The sequence below is a fragment of the Schistocerca gregaria genome, chromosome 4 (assembly GCF_023897955.1).
Source record: "Schistocerca gregaria isolate iqSchGreg1 chromosome 4, iqSchGreg1.2, whole genome shotgun sequence".
In the NCBI taxonomy this organism is placed as follows: Eukaryota; Metazoa; Arthropoda; class Insecta; order Orthoptera; family Acrididae; genus Schistocerca; species Schistocerca gregaria.
The window spans coordinates 359,793,356-359,810,737 of record NC_064923.1 but is presented as its reverse complement, the minus strand read 5'-3'; the positions used below and the strand labels follow the sequence as shown (position 1 = coordinate 359,810,737).

Genomic DNA, 17,382 nt, shown 5'->3' with positions numbered 1-17,382 from the left:
AAAGCCTTTGATACATTTTACAAACTGCTACCTCATAGTTGCTGTCAGTCTGTGGCTACCTGCATTTTTAGTTTTACCACTTGAGTTGCTGGTTTCTCCATGGTTCATCTGATGTATGCTGTTAGTGAGACGTATTTGTGCATGTTACAAGAGCGGTGATGTGAGCTTCCACTTCCTCGCCCATTTCTGCATCCTTGTCTTCAGTGTTGCTGATTTTTGCACATACAGTAACCTCACTGAAGTGGTTTGCAATGATGTCTGCCTTCTCTGCTAAGTCTTGCAATAGCATGTCAGTTTGTTCTGCAGTGATGGTGTGGATGTTGCCTAGAAGTTTACAAGGCCATAATATACGTGCCAAGACTGTTCAAGTAGAAGTTCTGGGCCTTCTAATGTACGTAATATTTTGAGCACTTGTGGTAGAGTTTTATCATCCGTGTAGTCACCGTTCTGGTGACAATGTTTAGTGCCATAAAATAGCTTCTTTTAGCGTAGTGTAACTTTGCTTTTGCAATATTTCTTCAAATTCTGCAATCACTTATAAATTCTGATGCAAAATCACAATATTATATATACCCATGTTATTGCACACCCCAAGCTGTTGAAATATGCCTTTATCTTGCATAACCCAAAGTGGAGGTCACATTGACCAGAATGCAGGAAGCTTACTATTTCCATTTTGCCCTTGAGGGCACCCTTATTGCATGTGTTGTGTCATTTTGCGGTGAATTAAAAGTAATGTTTGGTGGTGCCCAGCCTTTCCATGGTTGGGTAGTTCCATTTCTGAATCCCTCTTTTGGTGCTTGTGTCAACAAATCTGTTGTTTCCGATGATACATTTCTCCGTTATCCTTTGCTTCTGTTCCTTTTTTGTGGTCACCATTATTGAAAGCTATCTTATTCTCGTGTTCACAATAACTATAACTCAGTATTCGATACTGAAATTTACTGTGCAAAGCATATAAAGGCAAAGAACAGAAACTAAACAAAAACTGTAAACAACAGCATAACTATGCTAACAGTGGCAAAAGAAAAGTGCTTATTATTATCCCCATTGATTTCATTCACTTATTGCGTCAAAGCATACTGTGGCATTGCCACACATTCAAGGACAAAAATAGAGATAAATGGTGAAGAGTATATTTTTAAATCGAGCGTGTGTGTGTGTGTGTGTGTGTGTGTGTGTGTGTGTGTGTGTGTGTGTGTGTGTATACACATTAGTCCAAGACTGCTTCTCCCCTGAAAAGATGAGCCCTGTTTTCCTTATGCCTGTTTCCCACACAACATTGCACCTGAATGTCACGGGAAACTCCTGAACATACATTTTATATATTTTGCCTACAATACTCCATCATCATTGCTATTTATTCCTTTTATTCTTCTTTCCCATTATCCTATCCATTTATTTATTCATTTATTTTTATGTCCCTTCTCCACTTCATTAGTGAGCTATCTGTACTAACTATAAAGAAATAACATATAGACAATGAGCACTGCAGGTCACTATTACACGATAAAAAGTATTTATTTCTTCTTATGCAATTGTAAATTCTTAAAAGAAATCAGCCATGTTTCACGAGATAAGAAATCCTTGAAACCACAATGAACCACAAACATAAAATATCATTAACTGATGTAACAGTTATTGGACTACGCATTACTTACCACACCAACAGCCTCAAGTGCAAACAATGTGGTGCCAATAAAAAGTGGAAAATTCCGAAGCTCTCCAACATAATTTCTTGTCGCTGGATTTGGAATGTCATCAAATAAGAAATATAAAACAATTCCAAGTCCCACGAATGTTACAACATTAGCAAGTGTGGAAAATGGGGCTAGCAGCTTGAGATTCCTGACCCAGTTCATCAGGATAAGAGGCAACAGAAGCATTAGCATGTATAACCTCACACTTATCTCTTCAAAGTAGAGATCAACAACCTGAAAGAAAGTAAATGACTTTTTAACTCACAAGATCCAACAGACATTGTGTGTTTTACACTGGTGCATTTTGTATAATTACTTCTACATTATTAACATTTTGTAATAGTACAAACCTGCTTGATATTGGATGCCACAAATACAATATAGACACAACATATGCCTAGCTGATATGTTGCCAAAAAGAAGTTTACAGCAAACCTGAAACAATAAATTTGATATATTCATTGTGACTTTTAGTTTAAGTGAAAACAGAATTACTCCTGGATTTCAATTTCTGTATGTTATTTGAAGCAATATGTCATTATTATTTCAGATATGTTTATGTAACAGTTAATGCTGGTCATTCTTCCAGCAAGATTAGTTGTCTTCAAAAGAAATATTTTTCATCTTATAGATTAGCCAGTCATGTGATTCTTAAGTTCTTCTGACACTAGTTTTCTTGAAAATTACTACACTGCTGCATCTGTATTACAAAAATTAAAGTCAAGTAACATATTTTTCTGCATGATTTACTTGGCATAATTCCGTATGTCATGGAAAGCAGTGTTTTCTCTTGCAAATTACAAAGAATGCAAATCTCAATATCATTTTGAATGTTGCATGCAATGCAAACATAGTATGTAGTACTATTCTTCAAGGAGAAGTTCAGTTGGCAAAGTATTTGTGGTTTTGTTGTTATTACAATTATAATTTGTTAACTGATTTTCTCACTTGATCTGAGTCAAATTATTAAACACTGTGATATTTCAGCTGTTTTATTTAAGTGTAAAGCTGTGCAACAGAAATTTAAAAAAAATCCCTCAAATTTTAATTAGTGCAGTGTCAGTTAAAAAAAAAATAAAAAATATATGAATACAGATTTAAGCTGGTGTAAATATGCTATCAAGTAAAAGATATCATTAGAGGAAAATGGTGAATTATATTGAATAAGCAGTGAAGAAATGAACTGCATGATGACTATTTTCGTTAATACATTCTCATAGCAATTAACTGATTTCACTGTAAGAGGGTTACTGGTAAACAGACAAAAGTATTTTCAAATGTTTTGGTGAACTTTTGATGTTGTACACAGCAAACACCAGTATTTTACTGAACAGCGAAAACCTAAAATGACACAATATATTACAGTTCTGGAAATATAGCCAGCTTCTATATCATACACATTGTACACATTACTTATAGAAAATACACATATTTTGCAGTTCTTGTTATGTATCCATCAACTGTGCAATACTTCTGCTGCACAATTATTAACATCATTTCATCATTTAATATAAAGTCAAATCATGTAATTCTTTTTCTTATGTCGAATGTGTAGTGCACGTCCTTTTGTAACACATCACACATTGTGTAGTAGCTATGTTACAATTCTCACTTGTCACACTTGACAAAAAAAGTAGAAAAAGCACACACACAAGTTCAGTATAATTACTTACTGTAGAAACAAATTATATAACTGATGAAGTTGAAAGATTTTTATGTAGAGAGAGAGAGAGAGAGAGAGAGAGAGAGAGAGAGAGAGAGCGAGAGAGAGAGAGAGAGAGAGAGAGAGAGAGAGAGAGAGAGAGAGAGTGAGAGAGTTAGGGTAGAAAAGGTGAAAAGAAAAGGCAGTTCACTCAGACCCCATGATGAGAGGGACTTATCATTATTGCATGCCCATTCGTTTTGACCTTCCCCAATGTATCCCTCTGTCCTCGGTGAGGAAGAAACTGTTAGTTCCAAAAGCTAGGATAGTGTTTTCACTTTTATACATGTCTCTATGCAGTTTTGAAGTTTCATATACTGAAGGTATATTGGGTAGCAATTCTGTCTCATAATTTAGATGAAGCTGAGGGAGCTCATAAAACCTTAGTGCTAGAGATGCAGACTGACCCTGCATAAGGAGCAGTCTTCCGGAGGAATGGCGGACCCTCCTCAAGAGCAAGCTTCATTGTCTTAGTGTAACTCAGTAGAGGCACCTTTCGTTGTCGGCACATCTGGTACTGTGTCCTAATCTGAGGAAGAAAAAAATGAAGTTGTGAATTCAGTTAATTTTTATTTGAATTCACTAAAACTCATAAGAATTTTTTTTAACACTAAACATCCACCCTATTTCAACATGAATGTTTAATAAACCTCTATGAAGTACAGTAATAGACATTAAATCTGTGTATGCAGATGGAATGTGTGTTCTGGACTTAAGATATTACTATAAAATACATGATCTGCAATAATTTCACCAAAATTGTGAAGTAATAATAACAAGTGCATTAACCCTGATAATGAAGATTTTGTAGCTGCACTGAGTAATAATACATTTAGTTTTAGCTCCCTGACTCATACTCCTTCACACAGGCATGTGTTCTGCAACAATACATTTTTTATTAATTCAAAAGATCCATTGTTTGTGTTGCTGTAGTTATTATTCCATGTCTAGAAGGCTCAAGATGATCTTGTAAACAAATCTTTGTTGTTGCTTACATGAACCATATGTGGTCAATTTTAAGAGAATATAGTGTCATACATTGTTTCTGGAGAAAGAAGGGATGATACCTTTAAGTATAAAGGCATTACTGAAGATTTTGATTTACCTGTAACATAGGGACTGCAAGCAACAGTATGGATGGAAGGGGTTAGTGATTTGTCCCGAAATGTGCTCTATATACGATATTTCATATATTACAAGATTTTGAGAGGAATGTGTGGATTATGAATACATAGTTAACAACACAGCCTTTGTGTGAAGGAAGAATCAGATGAGTAATATATGATCGAGGTACACTCCACAAATTTTCATTTGTGATACCACAGACAGTAAGTGCGCAACAACTGTAATATTTGACGAAGGAAGTAAATACCCAGATATTTCCCAAATCCTTCAACATGCAAACTAACCTTATATCTGCAGAAAGAGCTTCAGTCCCCTATCTAAAAACTAATCCTGACCTTATAATCCTACCTGAGGACAAAGGCTCCACCACTGTCATTTTAAATTGCAAGGATTACCTGGCAGAAGGACTCTACTAGCTGTCAGATACTTCCAACTACAAGCCTTGCCATAGTGACCACATTCCAGAAATCCAGCAGGATCTCCATTCCCTCCTCAAATCCTTAGGCCCATCCCAGAACCTCTCCCCAGAGTCCAATTCTCTGCACACCCCTACCACTCCCTGCACCCCTACCTTCTACACTCCTGGAAATTGAAATAAGAACACCGTGAATTCATTGTCCCAGGAAGGGGAAACTTTATCGACACATTCCTGGGGTCAGATACATCACATGATCACACTGACAGAACCACAGGCACATAGACACAGGCAACAGAGCATGCACAATGTCAGCACTAGTAGAGTGTATATCCACCTTTCGCAGCAATGCAGGCTGCTATTCTCCCATGGAGACGATCGTAGACATGCTGGATGTAGTCCTGTGGAACGGCTTGCCATGCCATTTCCACCTGGCGCCTCAGTTGGACCAGCGTTCGTGCAGGACGTGCAGACCGCGTGAGACGACGCTTCATCCAGTCCCAAACATGCTCAATGGGGGACAGATCCGGAGATCTTGCTGGCCAGGGTAGTTGACTTACACCTTCTAGAGCACGTTGGGTGGCACGGGATACATGCGGATGTGCATTGTCCTGTTGGAACAGCAAGTTCCCTTGCCGGTCTAGGAATGGTAGAACAATGGGTTCGATGACGGTTTGGATCACCAGAGGTGTACGGCCAGTGTAGGAGATCGCTCCCCACACCATGATGCCGGGTGTTGGCCCTGTGTGCCTCGGTCGTATGCAGTCCTGATTGTGGCGCTCACCTGCACGGCGCCAAACACGCATACGACCATCATTGGCACCAAGGCAGAAGCGACTCTCATCGTTGCAGACGACACGTCTCCATTCGTCCCGCCAATCACGCCTGTCGCGACACCACTGGAGGCGGGCTGCACGATGTTGGGGCGTGAGCGGAAGACGGCCTAACGGTGTGCGGGACCATAGCCCAGCTTCATGGAGACGGATGCGAATGGTCCTCGCCGATACCCCAGGAGCAACAGTGTCCTTAATTTGCTGGGAAGTGGCGGTGCGGTCCCCTATGGCACTGCGTAGGATCCTACGGTCTTGTCGTGCATCCGTGCGTCGCTGCGGTCCGGTCCCAGGTCGACGGGCACGTGCACCTTCCGCCGACCACTGGCGACAACTGTGGAGACCTCACGCTCCACGTGTTGAGCAATTCGGCGGTACGTCCACCCGGCCTCCCGCATGCCCACTATACGCCCTCGCTCAAAGTCCGTCAACTGCACATACGGTTCACGTCCACGCTGTCGCGGCATGCTACCAGCGTTAAAGACTGCGATGGAGCTCCGTATGCCATGGCAAACTGGCTGACACTGACGGCGGCGGTGCACAAATGCTGCGCAGCTAGCGCCATTCGACGGCCAACACCGCGGTTCCTGGTGTGTCCGCTGTGCCGTGCGTGTGATCATTGCTTGTACAGCCCTCTCGCAGTGTCCGGAGCAAGTATGGTGGGTCTGACACACCGGTGTCAATGTGTTCTTTTTTCCATTTCCAGGAGTGTAGATGCTTCATAAAATCCATAAAACAAACCACCCAGGATGCCCTATTGTGGCTGGTTACTGTGCTCCCACTGACTCTGCTCTCACAGACCAACACCTTCAACCTCTTCCCTGTAACATGTCCTCCAATATAAAAGGTACCAACCATTTCTTCCACTGACTCCCCATAGTTCCTATCCTTTTACCACATGGTGCCCTGCTCATCACTATTGATGCCACCTCCCTTTATACTAACATCCCTAATGCCAATGGCCTTGCTGCTATTGAACACTACCTTTCCCTATGCCCAATGGATTCCAAACCAACAACCTCATTCCTGGCTGCCACGACCCACTATATCCACACCCACAATAAGTTCTCCTTTGAAGGCATCACCTGCAAACAAATCTGAGTACGTCTATGGGCACACATATGGCACCATCCTATGCCAAGCTACTCACGGGCTATCTAGAGCAGTGGTTCCCAACAGCTGGCCAGCAGACTCCCAGGGGTCCGCGGGCTACGCCAGGGGGGTCGCAAGATGGTATTAGAATGAAAAATATATTAAATGTATTTCGTATGATAACAGACTTTTTGTTTTGGCCGCATCCTGCATGAGCAGAGCTTTAGCGAACGCTAACTTCTGCGTCTAGCGTCTTCCTAGAGTCAATAATACTGTTCAAAGATGGATTACTGATATGGCAGTTAATGTCAAAGAAACATTGCTGGCTAGACTTTGCATGAGTGACATGTACACTCTACAATTGGATGAAAGCACAGACATATCAAAAAACACTATAATGTTGGTTTTCGCACAATTATAATGGGAGGACCAAGTGTTTGAAGATTTTCTTTTTCATGCAAACTACTGCATACAACAGCAGACAATATTTTTACTGCATTAAATAATTATCTCAATGAACACGATGTCACCAGGAAAAAATGTGTACGCTTGTTGACGGATGGAGCAAAGTCAATGGCTGGGAAAAAAAGAAAAACAGGACTTCTAGCTCGTATCAAAGCAGTAGCCCCTGAGGTGAAATAGACTCACTGTTGTATCCATTGTGAAGTCTTAGTAGCCAAAAGATTGCCTGAACCTTTGCAAAAGATACTTAATGAAGTAGTTCAAATCATCAACTACATTAAAACTCAAATATGCAATCCATATTATTTTCTTTGTTGTGTAAAGAGATCAGCAGTGAGCATGAGAAACTTCTTATTCATACGGAAGTAAGATGGCTTTCTCAAGATAGGACCTTGTCAAGATTTTTTTGAACTTAGAGACGAGGTTTGTGTCTTCCTTCTTGACACAAAGTACACGGATTTTCTCACTAACTTCTCTTGGTTTTGCACAGTTGCGTACTTAGCTAATGTGTTTGAACACTTGAATGTGTTAAGCTTGAGTTTACAAGGAAAAAATGTAGACATGTTCAAAGTTGAGGATAAGATTAGTGCTATGGTCAAAAAGTGTCAGTTCTGAGTGTCAAGGATAGAAAATGAGTCACAAACTAACTTTTCTACTTTAAAACAATTCTTGGAGTCATTAGAGGAGATTTTGCCTGACCAGAGCAAAATCAATGTAGCCGAGCATCTACGGAGCCTAGGCACCACTTTTAGAGAGTATTTCCCTGAACCTAACCCTGATGACAGATGGATTCGAAATCCCTTCAGCTGTGAAGAAATAGACAAAATCCAAGGCCTCACTGAGGAAGAGTAAGATCAACTTGTGGATGTGTCCAGCTGTGGTACAACGATAAACATTTTCATCGGTGATAAAATTATAGACTTCTGGGCATCAGCACGCAAGGACTACAAGCAGCTTGGAGATTAGGCAGTGAAAAATACCCTACCATTTGCAACCACATATCGGTGTGAGCAAGCATTTTGTTCCATGTGTTTCATGAAAAACAAATATAGGAATCGGCTCAACATGTGGTCGGATTTCAGAGTGAAAGTTTCAAGTTTGGAACCTAATATTTCAGAAATAATGGACTCAAAGGTCAGATTGAACTGAAAATTAAAACTAACTGTATACTGATGGAGTACTTTCTTGTAACTGTAATTTTTCAAATAAATAATATCATGTATGAAATTAGTGTTTTTTTTTATTTTTCACACGTGTCTTCTGAATGCCATTTCAAGTGTAGTACACTTGAAAGACCAATTAACTCAGTTTTAACTGTTTCTTGTCATTTTCAGTTCATACACAATCTTTATTTTTTTAAGGAGTTTGTTATACTTAACATCCAGATTTCAAGACAAAGAGTTTGAGCAATAATCAAAAATTTAACGTTAACAATGATGGCTAAATTGAAAAAGTTTTAAGGGCAACATTTTTTCAATAATGGATATGTCAATGTTTTTTCTAAGTACCAAAAATTGAAAACGTATAAAAAGACCCTTAATTTGGCTTTTTAGGTACTTGATACTGTGATATGACAAGGTACCAATCATGCCCGATGAGGGAGTCCTCGAGAAAATTTTGTTGGGAGCCCCTGATCTAGAGAAATCCTAACTAAACACTCAGAATCCTAAACCACTCATCTGGCTCAGATTCATTGATGACATGTTTGCAATCTGGATCAATAGTGTGGACACCCTATCCACATTCCTCCAGAACCTCAACAACTTCTCCCCCATTTGTTTCCATGGTCCTATTCAAACCAACAAGCCACCTTCAAAGATGGCTATATAAGTACCTCCGTCCATACCAAACCCACTAACCACCAGCAATATCTCCACTTCGACAGCTGCCACCCATTCCATACCAAGAACTCCCTTCTGTTCAGCATAACTACCCATGGTCGTCACATCTGCAGTGACAAGTGGTCCTTCTCGAAATATACTGAGGCTGTCACTAAAACCTTCACCAACTGTAATTATCCTCCCAACTTTGTACAAAAACAAATCTCCCGTACTTCATCTTTCAAGTCTCCCACCACCTACCAACATCCCACTATCTGGCTACAGAGGAGCATTTCCTTCGTAACTCAGTAACACCGAGCACTGGAGCAACTGAATTACATTCTCTACCAGGGTTTGAATTACCTCTTGTCATGTCCTGAAATGAGAAATGTCCTGTCCACAATCTTTCCCGCCCCTCCCACAGTGGTATTCCACTGTCCACCAAACCTACACAATATACTCATCCATCCCCACACAACCCCTGCTACTAACCCCTTACCTCATGGCTCATCCCCTGTGAAAGACCTAGATGCAAGACCTGTCCCATACATCCTTCCACCACCACCTACTCCAGTCCAGTCACAAACTTTACATATCCCATCAAGGGCAGGGCTACCTGTAAAACCAGTGATGTGATCTGCAAGCTAAGCTGCAACCATTGTGGCCGGCCGCAGTGGCCATGTGGTTCTGGGCGCTGCAGTCCAGAAGCCCGGGACTGCTACGGTCGCATGTTCGAATCCTGCCTCGGGCATGGATGTGTGTGATGTACTTAGGTTAGTTAGGTTTAAGTAGTTCTAAGTTCTAGGGGACTGATGACCTAAGATGTTAAGTCCCATATGACTCAGAGCCATTTCAACCATTTTGCAACCACTGTGCTGCATTCTATGTGAGTATGACAACCAACAAGCTGTCTTCCTGTGCGAATGACCACCAACAAACTGTGCCAAGAAACAAGTGGACCACCCTGCTGCTCAGCTACCAAACATGACATCCCTCATTTCAATGCTTGCATCACAGCCTGTGCCATGTGTATCCTTACCACCAACACCAGCTTTTCTGAATTGTGTAGGTGGGAACTTCCTTGCAATATGTCCTACATTCCTGTAAACCGCCTGGCCTCAACCTTCATTAGTCACTGTCACCATCCATCGAGCCCTTTCCCTGTTCCCATCCCAGCATTACACATCCCCCATTCCACTATTGCAACCAGCCTTTTTGCTGCTCTCCTTTTCCTCTACTCACCCCTGCCCTCAGTCTAACCTGCAGCACTTTGATGTCTGCCACCCCCATCCTAGTACCCCTCCCTGCCGCAGTCCCTTATGCCCATCCAGTCACCACTGTCATCATGCACTTGTGCTGCTGCTTGAAGTGTACTGGTGCTGCTGCTCACAGTGTAGTTTCAGTCACCTGAGACTCCAGATGTGTGTGTGTGTATTGCTGCATCTGTGCACGCGCATATCTCTCTCTCTCTCTCTCTCTCTCTCTCTCTCTCTCTCTCTCTGTGTGTGTGTGTGTGTGTGTGTGTGTGTGTGTGTGTGTGTGTGTGGGTGGGTGGGTGGGTGTGGGTGTGTGGTATGTTTTTGATTAAGGCCTTACTGGCCGAAAGCATTATTTGTGACAATCTTTTTGTTGTGCCTATCTGCAACCCAGCATCTACTTTTCTAATATTGTCACATTCCAACCTGGATTTTCCATTGTTAAAAATTAAGAATTTGTAAAATTTTTGGCATCCTCCAATGCTTTATGATAGTGATAATTTTTGCTTATGTGCAGACTGCAGTGTGGTGATTCATCCAGATTAGTTGGAAGTCTAGCAACTTTTGTCTTCTTTCTTACTTATGTGTGTGACGTATGCATTTTCAAGTAGACTTGCTCCTCACATTCGTTATCCCCTAAAGTGTAAAGGATTGTTAAGAGATCTATAATTGGAAGTTAAATTTCAGGTATTAATGTCTGTTATATTATCATATTCTTCACAGTTAGCAAACACAGTAGTGATACAAGGTCTAATAATTACACAGTTCTGATACTGATCAGGAAGCTTTTCAAGCACAAATGACACTTCAAAGGTATCTGATCAATTCTGATAATGAAATACAAAGGCTAATAATGTTTATAATCAATATTCATGTCGGTCAAAAGCTTTGCCTTATTATTGGACACACCTTCAGTTTTGATTTGGTGACTGTCAGTTATGGCTCTGAGAAGCACTGTTCCAATTTGGAATTTGCTTCTGGGAGACAAAAATCATGCTTGTTATAACAGAGCTCTCACAGACAAGATTTTACAGTTTCCATCAACAAAACAGGGACACATCAAGGTAATAAAACATTAAATGGTGATGGTGTGAGTTATAAGCTTGTCTTGTTATGATACCAGGTGTTATTGTGATGATGACAAACATTTACAGATGATACTGAAAGGAAAATGTATCAGTTCAAGATAGGAAATCCCAGAGTCATTCAAATTATATTGCCAGCAGTGAGGATTCTTTTCAGGAGGTCCTCTTCAGCCTCAGCAGGTGTCTCATACACATGACTGTTCCTATTACCCAACTATAAAACATGAAATGAGGTCAGATGATGTGAATGAACTGGCCATAAAACATAACCTTTTTATTTTATTTTTGCCATCCACTTTTCAGAGAACATGTGATATAGGTGTTCATGAGTAATTTGTGGACGTTGAGTTGGGGTTTCATTATGTTTGAAAGACAAGTAGGATACCTCCTAACAACATGGGGAATATGTCTCTCAGAACAACAGTGTATGTTGGTGGCTCCAAACCATAGTGCAACTTAGCATTATTCACATAACTAACAACGCAAAACTTTGATCTTGAACACTAAGGAGCACACAAAACCATACTTAGACTAACACTTGATCATAAAAACAACAGTGGTCTGTGTCATTTTCATGTAAAACTCCACACTTGTCTGCTAGTGTCATCAGACAATGGCATGTTGTAGCTGCACTAACAAGTGTTCAAGTTGTGTGAATCGTATAGCTGCAGTATGAATGTGTCCCTTGGACTGTTCACAAGTAGGTTACTGTGTAAACTGTGTACAGTGTTATCATGAAGGCAATTAATCCTACATCCTACAATGTGGTCCAAATATTGGGAACAAAGTTGCAACATGTTACATATGGGAATGAAATCTCCTCATTCTTTACCTTATCAGTCCACCTAATTTTCTTTAGTGCCACATTTATTCTCTTCTTTTCTGGTTTTGCCACAGTCCATGTTCCACTACCATAGAATTCTGTGATGAAAACGTACATTTTCAGAAATTTCTTCCTCAAATTAAGGCCTATGTTTAACCTCTCTTGATCAGGAATGCCTTTTTTGCCATTGCTAGTCTGCTTTTGTTGTCCTCCTTGCACCATCTGCCATAGGTTATTTTGCTGCCTAGGTAGCAGAATTCCTCAACTTCATCTAATGCATGACCATCAATCCTAATGTTAACTTTTTTGCTGTTCTCATTTCTGCTTCTTCTTATTACTTTCATCTGTCTTCAATTTACTCTCAATCTGTATTCTGTATTCAGCAGTCTGTTCATTCCATTCATCAGATCTTGTAATTCTTCTTCACTTTCACTGAAGGTAGCAATGTCATCAGGGAATCTTATCATTGGCATCCATTCATATTAAATTATAATTTCCATATAGCAGAGATTCTGAGTCACAGGTGGGCACAACAAAAATAGTATCACAATGTTACATTCCATCCTGGATTTTCCATTGTTCAATTAAATTTTAATTCAACTGTTTAACCTTTGTTTTATTCCCATCATCGTTTCTTGGATGTATAAACTGAACAGTAGAGGCAACTACATCCTTGTCTTACACCCTTTATAATTCAAGAACTTTCTGTTTGATGTACCACTCTTGTTATTTCCCTGTTGGCTCTTGTACATGTTGTATATTGCCCATCTTTCCCTATAGCTTACCCCTATTTTCCTCAGAATTTCGAACATCTCGCTCCATTTCATATTGTTGACTGCTTTTTCCAGTTTGTAGTATCCTATAAACATATCTTGATTTTTCTGAAGTATTGCTTTCATTATCAACTGTAATGTCAGAACTGTGCCTCTGGTACCTTTACCTTTCCTAATGTCAATGTGATCAGCATCTAATATATACTCAGTTCTCTTTTCCACACTTCTGTATACTATTCTTGTCATCAACTTGGATGCACGAGCTGTTAAGCTGATTATGCGATAATTCTTGCACTTGTCAGCTCTTGCAGCCTTTGGAATTGTGTGGATGACATTTTTCCTAAAGTTAGATAGTATATTGCCCAACTCGTACATTCTGCACACCAACATAAATAGTCGTTTTGTTGCCATTTCCCCTAGTGATTTTAGAAATTCTGATGGAATGTTATCTATCCCTTCTGCTGTTATTTTGTCTTAAATCTTCCAATGTTCTTTTAAATTCTGATTCTAAAACTGGATCCCCTATCTCTTCCCTATTGGCTCCTGTTCTTCTTCAATCACACCACTCAACTTTTTCCCCTAAAGAGGCCTTCAACATACTATTTCCATCTGTCTACTCTTTCCTCTGTATTCTAAAATGTTACTACTCTAGCTTTTCATTTCATCTAAGGTTGTTTTGACACTTTTATATGCTGCATCTGTCTTTCCAACAATTGTTTTTTGTTCACTTTTCTACATGTTTTTAAGCAGCTATTTCATCTTAGCTTCCCTGCACTTTCTATTTATTTCATCTAAGTGAGTTGTATTTCTTACTCCTGAATTTCCCTGAACAATTTTGTACTTCCTTCTTTTGTCAGTCAACTGAAGGATTTCTTCTGTTAACCATCATTCCTTCATACTTCTTCTTTGTACCCATGTTTTTCTTTCCAACTTTTGTGATTTCCTGTTTTAGAGATGTCCATTTCTCTTCAATTGAACTGCCTATTCAGTTATTCCTTAGCACAGCATCTACAGCCATAGAGAACTTCCATTGTACTTCTTCATTCTTTACTACTTCCATATCCCACTTCTTTGCATATTGATTCTTCCTGGAGAGTCTCTTCAGCTTCAGCTAACACTTCATCACTACTAAATTGTGATCTGAATCTATATCTGCTCCTGGGTATGCCTTACAACCCAGTATTGGATTTCAGAATCTCTGCCGGACCAGGTTGTAATCTAACTTCCCATTTCTTCCAGCCTTTTCCAAATATGCCTCCCTCCCTTGTTATTCTTGAACAGATTACTCGCTATTACCACAACTGTATTCCAATTTCCCATAATTATTAGAGATTCCTCTCTGTTTGCATACTGAACTACCCATTCAATATCCTCACATACTTTCTCCATTTCTTCATCTTCAGCTTGTGACATCGGCATGTATACCTGAACTATTGTTCTCGTTGTTGGTTTGCTGTCAATTCCAAGAGAACAACCCTACCACTGAATTGTTCACAGTAACACACTTTCTGTTATATCTGTCTATTCATAACAAATGATACTCCCATTATACCATTCTCTTCTGTTGTTGATATTATCCAATACTCATCTGACCAGAAATCCTTGAGTTCTTTCCATTTCACTTCTCTGATCCCCACTATATCTAGACTGCATCTTTGCATTTCAGTCTTCAGATTTCCTAGCTTGCCTACCACATTCAAACTTCGGACATTCCACACCTCAACTCATTGAACTTGATTATTTCATTTGTAATTCAATCTTTTCCTCATGGTCACGTCCCCCTTGGCAGTGCCCTCAAGGAGATCTGAAGGGGGTCTATTCTGAAATCATTTTCCAATGGAGAGATCATCATGACACTTTTCAATTACAGGTCTTACATCCTGTGGTTACAACATGTGCCTTACTGCAGTGGTTTCCACTACCTTCTGCATCTTCATGCTGTTGATCATTGCTGATTCTTCTGCCTTTAGGGGCTGTTTCCCACCCCAAGGGCAAGAGAGTGCCCTGAACCTCTGTCCATTCCTATGTCCTCTTTGACAAGGCCATTGGCAGAATGAGGGTGACTTATTTTACCAGAAGCTGATGATTTTTATTCAAAATTTAAGCAGTGGCAGGTTTGGAACCCAGAAACAAAGATGCTTTGATTACTAATCAAAGACACTACCCCTATACCATGGCCTCAAGAGATAAGCCATTGCAAATGTGAAATGCTGGTACATTAATGACTGGTGTAACCACCTGAACACTGAATGCAAGCATGAAAATGTGCATGCACTGTGTTGTACAGCTGTTGGATGTCAGTTTTGGTGATGGAGTTCCATCTCAGTTGCATTTGATGGTCTATACAGGGGAAATTAAACAGGGTGTATACGTAGACAAGAAAAAAAAATTCCCGGATTTTTCCCAGATTTCCCGGTTAAAAATACATTTTCTCCTGGATGAAAACACACTTTCTCCATGTTATTAAGTGACAATATATTTTCCCTCGGAACTGTAAAACTTATCAATCCTTTGAATGGTTATGTTTTTATACACAGACTTAGAAATTCCTGGCACTTTAGAAAACGAAACTCAGAGAAGAAAACTCCTTTTGGAAAGATTTTTGATGTGAAGCAACATGTACACCGCATATTTTCGTATTACGAAAGTATAATTTCGAATTCCAACAAACTCCGCATGTTACTTTCCGAACCATACATAGTGTACACTATGCAAGCATTCAAAATTTAACTTATGATTTTTATTTAACCATGGGACTAAACTGCTGATGTCATCAGTCCCTAGGCTTACACACTACCTAATCTAACTTATGCTAAGAACAACTCATACACATACACCCATGCCCGAGGGAGGATCGAACCTCCGACAGGGTGTTATCAGCACCCATACGAATTTCCGATCTTTACTCAATCCAATCTCACTGCGAACCATGACAAGTCGCCTCAGACAGCACGGCTATCTCGCGCGGCTTATGATTCATTCAGAAATTAACTTACAGAGTGTGTTCAAAAACCAACAGGGATGTGCATCAAAATCATCTAGCTGCTCGCTGCGATTGCTTACACAGCAGCAGCCACATTTCTGTAGCCAGAAACAGGAGGAGGTACTACTTACGCCACTCAACTGTGCATGCGCATGAGCCCGCACGTAACTGCTAAAATGAATCTAATGTAAACAGCTGTGACGTCACACTCATCGGAGGAAAGTTGTTATGTAGCATTGCATGGTCTTCCCAAAGCCTTTGACACATTATGCTGTTGGCAAATGCTTGTATGAGCACTGTGTTTTGTTGTTGTATATGGCACATTTCCATTGCAATTTATGTTTTATTTTCATTTTTTTCCCTCATTCACGTTTTATTGTTGCAGTATTATTCTGCAGTAGCGGGATACAGTAATATCCTTTGTTGGAGTATTGATTCTTACCAGTCAAAATTACAAAAATTTAACTGAAAACTAAACGAAAAATTCCCGGAATTCTAAAAAATTCCCGGGTTATTCCCGGTTTTCTCCCGGATCTCCCGGTTGTCCCAGGTCATATACACCCTGTTAAAGCTGGGTGTGGATGGCACTGGAGTTGCCATCTGATGATGTCCCTTATGTGCTCAACTGAAGACAGATCTGATGATCAAGCAAGCCCAGGCAACATGTCGACACCCTGTAGAGAATGTTGGGCTACAACAGCAGTATGTGAGCAAGCCTGTTGTAGAACATTCCCTGGAATACTGTTCATGAATGGCAGCCAACAGGTCGAATCTTCAGATTAAGATACAAATTTGCAATCAGGGCGTGTCATGCAGACACGTTGGTTGTATGCCCTCAACTGGATTCCTTCTAACCAACACAAGGCCATCACTGGCATTGAGTCAGAACCACCTTTATTCAGAAAATTCAACAGACCCCCACCCTGCCTTTCAATGAGCTCTTGCTTGACACCACTGAAGTTGCAAACAACTCTGGTTTGGGTTCAGTGGAAGAGCTGTCCTTGAAGTAACTGATTTGTAACAGTTCTTTGTGTCACTGTGCTACCAACAGCTGTTCAAATTTCTGCCATAGCTGCAGTAAGATGCACCAGAGCCATACACAAAACAAATGGTCTTCCCTCTTGGTAGTGACACCTGGCCATGCGGAGCTTGGTCTTCTTGCAATGGTATATTCTCATGATCACCTCTGCCAGCAAACATGTTCACTGCCTACAATTACACCAAGTGTTTCTGCAGTATCATTGAAGCATCATCCAGCTTCTCACAGCCCTATTATGTGACCTCATTCAAACTGAGTGAGGTGTTGAGAATGGCAT

At 40.3% G+C, this 17,382-nt stretch overlaps 1 protein-coding gene across 4 annotated transcripts in view; it reads right to left on the bottom strand.

Annotated features, from left to right (window-relative positions):
- The window catches only part of LOC126365925 (proton-coupled amino acid transporter-like protein CG1139), a 307,054-nt gene that overhangs the window by 27,321 nt on the left and 262,351 nt on the right, over nucleotides 1-17,382 (bottom strand). For all 4 annotated transcript variants that reach the window (XM_050008680.1, XM_050008681.1, XM_050008679.1 and 1 more), the window contains exons 5-7: nucleotides 3,810-3,931; nucleotides 2,051-2,135; nucleotides 1,662-1,934 (exon numbers count right to left, since the gene is read on the bottom strand). In XM_050008680.1, coding sequence (XP_049864637.1) covers nucleotides 1,662-1,934; nucleotides 2,051-2,135; nucleotides 3,810-3,931 — 480 coding nt within the window. The remainder of the gene's footprint in view (nucleotides 1-1,661; nucleotides 1,935-2,050; nucleotides 2,136-3,809; nucleotides 3,932-17,382) is intronic.